The sequence below is a fragment of the Rattus rattus genome, chromosome 6 (genome assembly GCF_011064425.1).
Source record: "Rattus rattus isolate New Zealand chromosome 6, Rrattus_CSIRO_v1, whole genome shotgun sequence".
In the NCBI taxonomy this organism is placed as follows: Eukaryota; Metazoa; Chordata; class Mammalia; order Rodentia; family Muridae; genus Rattus; species Rattus rattus.
The window spans coordinates 94,783,404-94,796,198 of NC_046159.1; the positions used below are offsets into that span (position 1 = coordinate 94,783,404).

Here is a 12,795-nt window from a genome sequence, read left to right on the forward strand (position 1 = left end):
GTCTGAGAATATTTTTTGCATATTTATATTTGTATGAATTCTAATTAATGAGATGTAAATAGGAAGTAATGGTCAATGCTTGTTTTTTCTTTCTCCATTACCTTGCAATTTGTTTGAGGATATTTTGGTAAATAATACCCGCACATGAAGGTACATGAAGAGAGTAGAAAGAAGAATGGTCTAGATTATTCCAGAAATAAAAATAATTCTTAGTGAAAATTATATCTGGGCTCTATGTTGCAAGGTAAGAAAATTTATTCAGGTAAAGGGAGGGGCGTGGTTTTCAAGGCAATTTGAACAGACTACATGAAGACATATGAAAGTGGTATGTTATCTGTGTCTGGAAACACACATAGTTTGAATGAATGAAGTTTATATTGCAACATGTAAGCAGCCGAAGCTAACAGAGGTGCCTGGGGCCTGGACAGATGTTACATATACTTGTATTTAAAATTAAGCTTATTTTGGTTATTTTTGTGTTCCCCTAAAATTTGATAAACAAAAAAAGGCTTTGAGCTAGATTTTGTCTACATGCTATATTCATTCAATATACAATTGGGCTTTATTATACTTTTTAATTTTCAAAATTTTTTTATATCTGTAATGTACTTTGATCAAGTCTTCTCAAATTCCTCCCCATGCAATATCTTCCTTACCATTTCAGTATTTTTCCTTTCCAATTTCATGTGTTCTGTTTTTTAAACTGAATTATTCTACTCAGTGCTACCTGTATTTTTATGGCCATGTGACCCCTGGAACATGGGTAGCCTCTCAGGGAGTGCATCCCTGAAGAAAACTGATGGCTTCTGACTCTAGCATACATCTACTGCCAGTAGCTCATCAGCCAGGTATGGTATGCCATACTGACACAGAAAAAGTATATTTCAAATCTATTTTAGACTTCTTAGTCACTGTAACCTTATTAACTCTCTTTAAGTACAGATGTGATATGAACAGATTTGCATTCTGAGGTAAATTAGAAAAACACTTTATAAATAGAGCAATGTAATTTGTTCATCAAGTTGATTAATCCTTATAAAATTTATTAATACTCTAGACCATACTTAAATAGTTCACTTTAACTATACCCTCAGTTTAGAAATAGAGATAGGAAAAAAGCTAGTTTTAGCTTATATAAATTTTTTTAACTGAAATAGTCATTTACCCCTTCTTTGTCATTCTTTAATAGGTGGCTTATGCTTTATCCCATTCCCCATGTTGATGAATTGGTCTTCTCTGTGCTCTGTCCCAGGTACTTACTTGTCATCCACTTTGAGAACATCATGTTTTAAATTGCAAGGACTATGACTTAGTTGTTTCAATTGCCCAAATAGATATGATTATTAGGAAACGGACCCTGGAGAAACCAGAGATATTGAGAACACAATACACAAGTTGCAGTGTTCCCTCTTTCCATACAAGATTAAATATGCTATTTAACCAGGAAGACACAGGTTCTCTTCTAGAGCTGCTTATTTCTCAGTCAAATTAAGCTAACCTCAATCGTTGTGGATTTTAATTATTGAATATATCTCTATGCTGATGTGTATGTACTATGAATCAGACTTTCGACTGATTTGATAACTGGGCTTTTCCAGATGTCATTCATTAATTGGGATGCTTCCTGGATTAGGGTGTCTCTTACGTCCAATGGCTGGAGTCATTTAAAGCTTTTTGTGAATGTACTAATGTAGAGACCATGAAAGGAAGAGCTAGACACATAAACTCTTGGCCAAAGGATTCAGAGAATGAATGGTTAAACCTTTATGCTTAGGTAGATTTGTGGGACTGTGTGAAGCTCTCTGAACTTGCAAATAAACCAGCTCTGTTACCATCTATATTTCAAATTTCTCCTTGGAATAATATGAATGCTAAAATGAATAACCAAAAATGCCGAAATTCATGTTTCACTGCTTAGTGTCTGTGGAACTTTGTTTTTTACAAAAGCTTTTGGTGGGGGGACCTCATAAGTATATGGTAGCATTTCATTACTTGACAGAACATATCTATAGAAATTGCCTGTTGTCCCTAGAAGAGGGTGTTGTTATTGGAAGTCAGATGTGGCACTCAACTAGAATGAACTGATGTACATTGTCAGTGTAGCATTTTTATTCATTCCTTTTCTATATACCTTTCTACACTCATGTCAACTTTCTACCATGGTTTTCACAGGGTAAATTATCTATGCCTTAGTAATTACTCATCCATATTGAAGTACATATAAAAGTTATCATAGTACAATAGTGTGTATTCCAGTTCTTAATTTAGCAGCTAATCTAACAGCTGTGAAGGCTCTGGTTTCAAAGTAATTTAGAATTTTCTATATGAAATTATCATTGCACTTCATTTGTCTTCTGTAAATGGAATGCTTTTGTAATGCAGTCACACATGACTGTTTTAAAATGGAAGTTTCCCCTCTGTATTTCATACAATCTTTCCAACGTAGAGCAAAATGGTTAGTGTCAGTGTAGGATTAAGGCCATGTAAGACAACCTATGGAGTCTACGCCAGTAAGTTTCAAAAACTACAACATGAATTTGGTTCAGTTAACTTGAAGGAAATGAAATGCAGAGAGGACAGAGCAAGGGGGTGCAGAGGTTTGAACCGGAACTCGTGTTAGATAGAAGCCAGGAAACAAGAGCAGTAGCGTACAGGAATGAAGGCTGCCGTGCAATGGCCTGCAACCAAACTTCTCCATCTGCAGTTACTGGAGGTGAGGTTTGTTTTCAACTTTGAAAGAACCTAACTTCTCAAGGGACAATGAAGATGGAAGAACTACAGAAGTTAAGATGGAGAAACACCAGGGATCATGGGTGACAAACATGCTGGCTCAGCAAAGTGCTCCCACTCTGCTCTCTCCCCCCATAGCTTCAGGTTAAGAAAGATTCCAGCCAAGCCTTCAGGGCATTTTTAGAAGGATGAAGAATGCATTTCTCTCTTCCACAGACACTCAAGCCTACAGTCATTCTTGCTGAGACAGGGAATACCCACAATTTTCACCTACTAATAAAGCCAAGTGAGAGGGTGGCTCTGATCTACATTTTCTACCCCCAAACAAATTGCCTTTCTCTCTGGACGTCAAAGGTTATCCTGGAGAGTATAGTAGTTTAAGGTAAAGTACAGAGTCATCTAAGGGTCCTTTCTAGTTTAGATTCCAGGATACATCTAAACAGTAGCAATTTCTAGAACATTAATCATAAATGTGTCACACACTGTTTTCTTACTCTTAAGTGCGAGTTTTGCTCTGGGAAAAGAAATGAATGTAATTTGCATTTCTCAAAAACAGACAGCAAAGAATATGATCTGAACATCTGGTGTGTTCCGAGAAGTAGGTAGTCATTTCCTATTAGACAAAAAGGAGTCCCTAGGATTACTACATTATTTTGTCTAAACAAAGGGGGAAAAAGACAGAATATCATTTTAAATAAATGACCACTACAGGTAGTTTGGATCACAAACCATCTTGTAAGAAATCTACCAAGAAGTAGATGTCTTTGTTCTTCCAACTGCTCACTCTGATGTCCAGCCAGTAGTCACACTATTTAATTGAGACCCAAAAAGACTTAAACAATTACAAAGTTAACTATTCAGTTGTTCTAGCTGGATTTTGAGTTCTTCAGTAAATCGTTGTTACCAGCATGAAGGGAACCTTCTCAGGATGTTGCATGGTACTACTCTATAGTTCTTATTTTTAAAAATTGATTCTCTACAATCAACTTTCAGTGCTAGTATTACTTTGTGGTTTGTACTATAACAATCACAAACTTTGTTTCAAAACCAGAAGTTTTGTTTTTGTTTTTAAACTTTTCCAAGAGACAGAACTCATTCATATGTTTCATGGAAATAAAATCAAGGTGTGGGCAAAGATCACTCTCCAACCAGGGCGTGAGCTGAAGGGGACTCCCCTTTTCTTACAGCTTTGGGCTGCTGCAGCATGCCTTGATAGGCAATTGCTTCTTTTAGTCCTGGCCTCAGGAACCACAGTGCCTCCTCTTCCTTTGCCTGAGTACTTCCCTTCACCCAGACTCTCCTAAAACTGATGTGGGTAACTTAAGGGAAGGCGGCCATCACCTGGACAATGCATGCTGCACTCCTTGTGCCAAGACTGTCACATCTGTAAATTTCGTTTGAGCAAGGAAATAGAATTAGGTAATGATGCTTTTGGGGGCCGTTACCCAAGCAATTATAATGTTATTTTTTACTTTTTATCTTGCTGTACTTATTTAATGTTTGTTTCTACTTATCATCTACTGCACTGGCATTTATTACTAAAAGTATTACCACTTATGATTTTTGCTCCATGGAATGTTTCTCTAGGAAGGTCTGGTTCCTGTTTTGCCTCACCAATTTCTCCTTTCTGTCTTGTGATTGTCAAAGCCCAGTTGTGAGGGAAGAATGAGGAAACAGACTATACATCTTACCATTGGACTTGCTACAAGTGTAGAATGCGTTGCTATAGGAAAGCTAACTGAGAAGACTCTCTTTTGTTGTGGAGTCTTAAATTACATCATCCGTAATGCAGATTTTAAAATGAGTGCTTATAAAGAAAATCATGAAAATGAGATATGTCTAGAGATCATAATGAGGACTGTGTTAGGAGTAGTTAGTTTCAGTCGTCTCAGAAACAAGTTTTAACTGGAAGGAGCAAAACTGAGTTCATGTTCCCAGGTCCCAGAAACCACTTCCTATCCTGCTTCTTCAGTTCTTCCATGTTTGTCTGTTATCCAGTAAAGTGTGTGACAAGGGAAGATGCTATTATCCTGTTATCTAAACTAAGGCACACAAATCATAAGTTTGTTGCTTGTCTTGATTTAATGGACTATGTGCAGCTTGCCCACTTCTTTGGTCCTTTATCCGTCTAAAATTCTCAGCCAGAATCCAGGAAGAGACCTGACTATGAACGCTGACTCAAGAACGCTCATAAGGTCCAGCCACCAATGTTAACTGCTTTGTTTAACCCCTTGTGTCAAATATGATTGGATAATGCAACAGTCCACCCTGATCCACGCACCCTTTTTTTCCATCCTACAAAAATGTTGTACAACCTCCCTTTGGGGTGTCAGTTCACATCCAGACCTGGAACTGGCTGCCTCCCTGAGCACTCAGAAAATAAAGCTTTCATTTTTAAGCTTCAGTCTCTGAAGTGAGTTTTCTCGGCTTCCAACTTTAACCCAACTGTGAAGAGAGAGAGCAAATGAGAGAGAAAATTTGTTTTAAACCATTTCACTCATTTTTTAGAGATAAATGAATAAAAGATATCACCCGGAAATATGAGCAAGATATCTTGAATAAGCACTTCAAAAACAATAACGGAACAGTAGTGCTCCACAATCATAACCTCTCTAAAATGTAGAGCAAGCATCATTAAAACAAAATAAGATATAATGAGCATGTACTATAAGACAAAAGTAATGAGAAAATCTTGGGTTTGTAGAGAAACAGGAATTCTTACACAACATGTGAAGACAGAAATGGATGCAACCACTTTATAAAAACTTTAGTCTTTATTGCCAAAAGTTGAGCACGCGTGCGCGCGCGCGCGCACACACATACACACACACACACACACACACACACACACGCACACACACTAGTATGACACCATGTTTTCTATTGTATGTTTTTTACTAGAAAGGCATGAACAAACATTTCATCACTGCAGATAAGAAATTAAGAGCACACTAAAATGATAACTCTATGCAAGGTTAACATGGGGAATTCAGGAATTTAACTGTGTATGATGCGTTCAACATACAGGCAAGAACAGCAAGGTAGAAGAGTCTCCCTCTACCCATCTCTCTCCCTCCCCCTTCCCCTCCTCCCCCTCTCTCCCCGAGCCAGTTAGTTGCTTATATAAACTCTGGTGTGGGAGAGACCCTGCAAACGTCAAATACCAAGGCATCAACCGCCATCTTTTTCCAACCCTGTCCCACTTGGACAAAGTTCCTGCCAGCTGTTGAAAGACTGAATTGGAGGCAGTGAACTGTGGCAGACACATCAGCAGCCGGAAACCAGCTCTGTCCCTAGCATTCAAAAATGTGGTCGGAACTTAGGGTCTTGGAGTCTTGTACAGTTTTTAATTTGTTAATCCAGTACCGTCAGCACCCTGCAATCCGGTTCCTGGACATGGTGATGTCTCTGGAGAGCAAGAAGCAGACAAGGAAGGCATTGCTCTAGACACCAGCAAAGCTATGAGTCAATGGGACTTTGAAGGGAAACAAAGTAACTGTAAAAGTTTCAAAATGACCATTGTAGGGTAACCAGGGCTCTGTTTGGCTTGTACTAATTTATAATGACTTTTGGACACAAAGCTGGAGATGCTTTGGGGCCTCATCAACAACTCTGGGGGAACCCCAAAGTGTCCCTTCAGGTCATTTCTCTAGGTTTTAAGAGAATGTTTTAATAAAATAAGCCAAGGGCAAAAAGAAAAAAAGAAAAAGAAAAAAATTTTAAAAAAAGAGCCAAATGCAATACACACTGCTTGTTCTTTACTTACAACAGAAGAACAAAGACCAAGTCTTGTGAGAGCTTTAGACACCTGCTTTCATTTCAAGATGATAGTAACACCTTGCTACACCCAGAGGGGCAGGTTCTATAACTTTCTATATCTACACCATTAGAAACATTAATAGCTACTCCACAGAATAATAAAAATAATAAAAATCCTGTTTTCAAAACATTTTATTTAAAACACAATAGTTGTCAATTTACTTATATAAAAGACTAAAATTTTAAATCTCAAAAATTTGGCTGGATTTAACAAATATTTTAATAAGCCAAACAGATGGTGTTTTGTTTCCTGTGTCCATAGTAATAGAAGATAGTCAGACGGACTTTAATTTAGGTTGGAGTTTGTGATGCTTCTCCCAATGACCTAACTCATCTCCTTGAAGTGTTGAATTCTTCCAAAGAGCTAAATTTCATTATATATGGAATACATGTATATGTATGTATATATGTATATAACATGATGATCAAATAAAAATAATATGTACAAAGTTTTAGACAATTCCTATGGCCAATTTTTCCCATCCTTAAGAGTTTGCCAGTGAACAGAGAAGATACTATTTTGTTATCTTTGCAGTAGTGCTTTCAAGAGTCTTTGCAACTAAAGCCTTACAGACAAGAAAGCATTGCATAATCTTTATTATAAAAATATTAAGTGTTGCATTAATATTAAGAAGCCTGCTACAAAAAGAAATTTTGCGCTTAATGGCTATGGTGATTTTATGTTTATAGATCTATAAGAAATGATAGGGTAAAATCTAAAGGGAGACTTCATGCAGAAAGCTGATATACCAGTCTTCCACCCCCATCTATTCCCAACTTTTCCCTCCCCCTGTGAAACTTCCTGGGAGAATAAGAATAATTTATAGTGGAAATTTAATGTTATAAAGCCATTTTGCACAGATAGAATTCATTTTATCTAGCAGTTTCAAAAATGTAGCAATTTTTAAAGTGGTTTAGTGTTAGCATGACTTCCCAAAATCATATGTGGAGGAGACATATCTTCTTTAAAAGAATCCATCATCAAGTTTGAAATGAAGGAACTTTTATAGCTAAAATTTTGACGAGGTCGAGGTCCTACATAAGCAGAAAGATGTAAATAGAAATGCAAGTAGATTAGGAGGCACAGAAGAGGAGCCAAGGGAGAAAGAAAGGAAGAAAAGAGAGCAGAGGAGAAAGAAATATTTTAGTCTCCTATTCTTTATCTGCTCTTTTGATTTCTATAGTTTTAGTGTCCCACATTCAACTATGTTCCAAAAATATTCAATATTAAATTCCAGTAATGGGAAGAAATTCTAGGATTTAAACATCTTTAATTTCACAATACTGTTTAGGTGTTCTGCTTCATTAATACTTCAAATCTCTAACCATGGCTAATTTATAAGTTAAACTTGATTATAGATAAGCATACAAAGTAAAAAGCAGGGTATTTAGGAATCAACACTGCTACACTTCTTGCACCTACTGACACTTCTGTTGAAACTCTCCCTTGGACAAGAAGACTGTATTGCAGGCAGAGAAATGGATAGCAGCTATCCACTGCCCAAACTGACACATGGAAATCTCTAGAACTAGGTGTGACATGGTTATAAACTTTTTTAAAAGGTCGGGGTTAAATCACAATTAAATAAAAAGGAACTTTTTAAGTGAAATTAAACATACCAAAACACAAATTATAAATGATTACAAAATCCGTGGTGTAGGTCAGCAGGCTGGATCAGCAGGTAAAGGCATTTGCTACCAAACCAGACAACCTAAGGCCTTCTTGACCATATGGTGGAAGAAGAGAAGCAATTCCCAAGTTGTTCTCTGATAACGCACATACCCTGGACACACACACACACACACACACACACACACACACACACACACACAACAATCAAATATGTTTTTAAAAATCTTAAGAATTTCACTTGTTGACTTTTAAAGTAAGAATGACAAATGAAAGGAAACATGGTGATCCAAGGGTTTCCTTCAAAACAGACCTTCCTCCTTCACCAAGAGCCATATGGGTCAATCTTAGGTAGATCACCGCTTTTCAAGTCATTCATGGAGCTAGAGAGCTGGCTCAGAAGTTAAGAGCACTGACTGCTCTTCCAGAGGACCTAAAGTTTAAATCCCAGCAACACATGGTGGTTCACAAACATCTGTAATGGAATGTGATGCCCTCTTCTGGTGTGTCTGAAGACAGCTACAGTGTACTCATTATATATATATATGTGTGTGTGTGTGTGTATAATTTTTAGTCATTCATAAAAGTTCAATTTAAATAATAAGCTTCACTACTTTGGTATGCCAAGCAAAACACATCCTAACTCCTTGATTTTCTTAATTTCTTTTAAAATAACCTGCTTGACACAGGTTCCATACATGTTGGCTCAGGCCTGTCACAAACTCACTGTGTAAATGAGGAAGACTTTATACTTCTGATTTTCAGGCCTTTACATGCCTCATGCTCAGATTATAGGCATTAACTACCACACCTAGCTATGTGAAGCTGAGAACACAATTATTGCATGCTAGGCAGTGTTCACCTCCTCAGCCCTCAGTTAATGTGTTCTTACACCTATGTGTGTGTTATATGTTTATATCATAAAATATAGAGAAAAAACACAGTGCTATATACGTGCAGATATATATATATATACATATATATATACATATATATACTTTTTAAAGAGTATAAGCAACATTTTAAAACATTGCTATTTCAATGAAAATGATCCATGATGCAAATATGAACTGGACACTTGACACTCACAGTATGAGCAGCCGTAGACTTCTGCACGCAGCCCTATGTGGCCTTCTCCATTCCAGTCCAGGGGCACAATGCGTACATAACGGGCAACTACTGCGTGCTGTAGGTCGTGCCGAACCACACTGTCGGAGTTGACGTTTCCCGGAAAAGCCTTCAACGAAAAGAAAGAAAGAAGAACTTTTAAAAACCTTTGAAGAACAACTCACTGACAAATGTATACTTTGCGTAATAAATGAAACTCCTATTTTCTTCTCTGGCGATGAAATTTTATCTCCTTACATCAGAAACACCTGAAAATAAAACTTTTCATTTCTTTTATTGAACTATTTGTTATTTTGGTGCTTTTGCGGGGGAGCGGGGATATAGCTAAGGAGGCAAACATTTGTCATGAGAGCTGAAACGTGAAGATTATTGGATCCCCAGAACTCATAAAAAAGTTAGCAAGTGTGGGGGCTTCCAGGAATCTCACCACTCTAGAGGCAGAAATGGGATCCTCAGCGCAAGCTCGCTAGCTAGACTAGCAGAAGAGGCGCACTCCTAGTCCTGTGGGCATTTGTCTTGGAAAATAATGTGTAAAGCGACAGAGAAAGAGAATCAACGTTGGACTTAATATAAACATGTGAGACAACAAATTGCAACAATAAATTCAACACACACATTCAAATTTGTGGGGTAAAGAAAAAATATTTTAATTGGGAAACGAGCTAAAGAAACCACAAACCATTTTAAACACATTAACATCTTCCCAAAGACCATTAGGCTCCATTGTCATTCCACAATGACAGGTGTCTGGCATAGGTGAAACAGGCACATCTGTGGTGACAGCCTGTGAATTACCTGAAGGTAAGCCTTGGGTGGTTTGGTTCTCTGACCTGTCCTTCAGTTTCTCTTCCAAGAAACTGGAAGAGTATTGACTAATCAGAAGACATCAGAAATATGAAGAAAGGAGTCTCCAGATGCTGCATTTGAGCAGTAAACATCAAACAATGGCTGCTGAAATTTTTGAGAAATATAGGGTAATATATGTTGAGAAATATACCTCAACAAAGTATAGTGTACCATTTTCTAAAGGTGCCTTCAGTAGTTATGAAAAATATTAACACGATATTTTCTTTTACATTCACTATAACACTCAGTTCTTCTTTTCAGATCTAAGTGTGCTATGAGATTTAAAATACTATCTTAACTGACATTTTGTTTTTCCTTTCTACTGTCTATTTATTGATTGGAAAGAAATTTTTCCCATGCAATACACGCTGATTATGATTTGCATTCCTGCCACTCCTCTCCAACCCTCCCCTCTCCTCAGCCACCATGATCCAGGAACTTTCTTTCTCTTTCAGTAAAAACAAACAGGCATCTAAAATAAATAAAATAAAATAAATAAACCTGAATGAGACAAAACAAATTAATAGGAAAAAAAGCCAAAGAAAAAGCACCAGAAAGAAATAAATGCCTTTTTCCCATTTAGACACAATACATTTTATTTTGATATTAAACATTTGAATACAAAATTAAATGTATGATTGAGAATTTCTGTCCCCAATACTTGCATTGGACAATTGGTGTCTCTCCTGTCTGGCACATGATGTATCTTGCTTGTCTATTTTACTTTCCAATTTTGTTTCTACAAATTATTTAAACAATCAACATTTCCTTTATTGACTCACTTTTACCAAACATGCTTCCATTGTGACCATTAGCACCAGTATCTCCTCCACAATTTGAATGAAAACAGTGGCACTCTGAGTGGCACTGCTGACTGAAAGGAAGCTTGACCAATAAGCTTTTTTTTCCCTTTGTGATTAAATTTCCATTGGCCTGGAAAAGTATTTATGCCCTTTGTTGTCACTCTTTCTCTGAGGATTGTAATTTTTGTATAGGTGTGAAAATGGAAGAAACAAGACAAAGACTAATTTTTGCAAAAGAAAACATTTAAGGTTTGGGGGGACCTGTTCAATAGTTGAAAATTGGAATGGAATTTGAAGCTTTGTATTATGAAATTATGCCATTCAACATTCAACCTTCATCCGAATAGATAGTATATAATAATAAGAACTTCCTTGAGGCTTGAAAAAAATCAGACAAATATATCATTGAAAGCCTAAAATTAAAAAGTCAATTTATAGCAACCTGTTGGTAATGTGTTGCTGGTATCGCTTTTCTTCTGTTGTCTGTGATTTGTACTTCTGTTCAGGGTAGAATATCTTTATTATTACTATTTTGGTTGACACAGTAGTCCTGTAACTCACAATGCTTTATAATAATTAACTATCAATATAATATAACGCTAGACTTTCTGTTATTCTTAGACTGACAATCCTATAAACTGTACACATAGAGAAGATAGCTTTTCTGATAATTGTGATTCCTCCACAAAATTCACTTTAAAATAATCAATAGTATTGAAGTTCTTAATAATTAACAATTTTCCACGTACTCTAATTATTTCTATTACTCAAATAGCAATTCAGATTTCCATGCTGGTATGCAAATATTCCTATAAAGTACTACATCATACATATTCTAGGTTTCACATTCCACACACTGCTCTGTCCCATATTCTCTGTGCTTTAGCAGGATATATATAGTGGATATTCTGATCTTACTCATATTGTAAACAGAAATAAAATAAAATAAGGAATAGACCACAGTTGACCCATGTGGTGGCTACATTTTACCAGCTTGTCTCCTTGAAGGATATTACTTTTCCTTTCTGGGGAGTTATTAAAAGCAAACCAGGGTTGGATGCATGCTTAGCAGGTGCTGTAGCAATGCCGCCATTATCCAAAGAAACTTTGAACTCAGAAATGCCTGTGCTGCCTTCAGACAGGATGTGAAAGTTGGTCCTCATGTGAAGACATTGTCTGAAGACTTTGTAGCTACTTGGCATTTAAAAGTCGGTTAGAGAAAGTTTTAAACTATCAAGCATGTAATTTATCAGACTGTAGATTTAAAAGCATTTTCTCTTTGGGATGCTTGATCTAATGTTTCCTCTCACGTGCACTACCATGGGTTCTGAGGTGTGACTTGTAAAGTATTTTATAGATAGAATAAATAGATTTAGTCCACATTAATGCTTCTAGTTTTTTTTCAAGGGATCTTACATTAAAAACCATAACATGTCCAGTTAAACATCTAATAAGATGTTGGGTCTTAAAGATTTTCTTAATTAAAATTGAGCCTACAACCCTTAGCCTTTGTGTAAATCGACATAGATAGACCTCTTGGTGTTACTGATAGCAGTTAGCTGAGGAGATTAGGAGGAAAACAAGAGGAAAGCAATAACATCAAATCCCTGTGTTTCCTAAGGTGGGCAATGGTCAGCCAGTGGAAAACCACTCCAGTGGAAACAGTGTCTGTTCCTTACTCTGACATTACAAACCATGATCTCTCCCATCATTTTCCCTCTAATTATCTTCACGATTCTATTTTTTATTTTCTTATTCTTACTATTTATACTAAAGTTGAAAGATGGATTTGCCATATTGTAATATCATTATGACTTCGCAAGTTATTCCTTGCTAAGG

General features: G+C 36.6%; 1 protein-coding gene across 1 annotated transcript in view; it reads right to left on the bottom strand.

Moving 5' to 3' along the window:
• Cntnap2 (contactin associated protein 2) overlaps positions 1 to 12,795 on the bottom strand; it is a 2,154,251-nt gene that overhangs the window by 1,318,890 nt on the left and 822,566 nt on the right. The window contains exon 5 of the mRNA XM_032907255.1: positions 9,269 to 9,416. Coding sequence (XP_032763146.1) covers positions 9,269 to 9,416 — 148 coding nt within the window. The remainder of the gene's footprint in view (positions 1 to 9,268; positions 9,417 to 12,795) is intronic.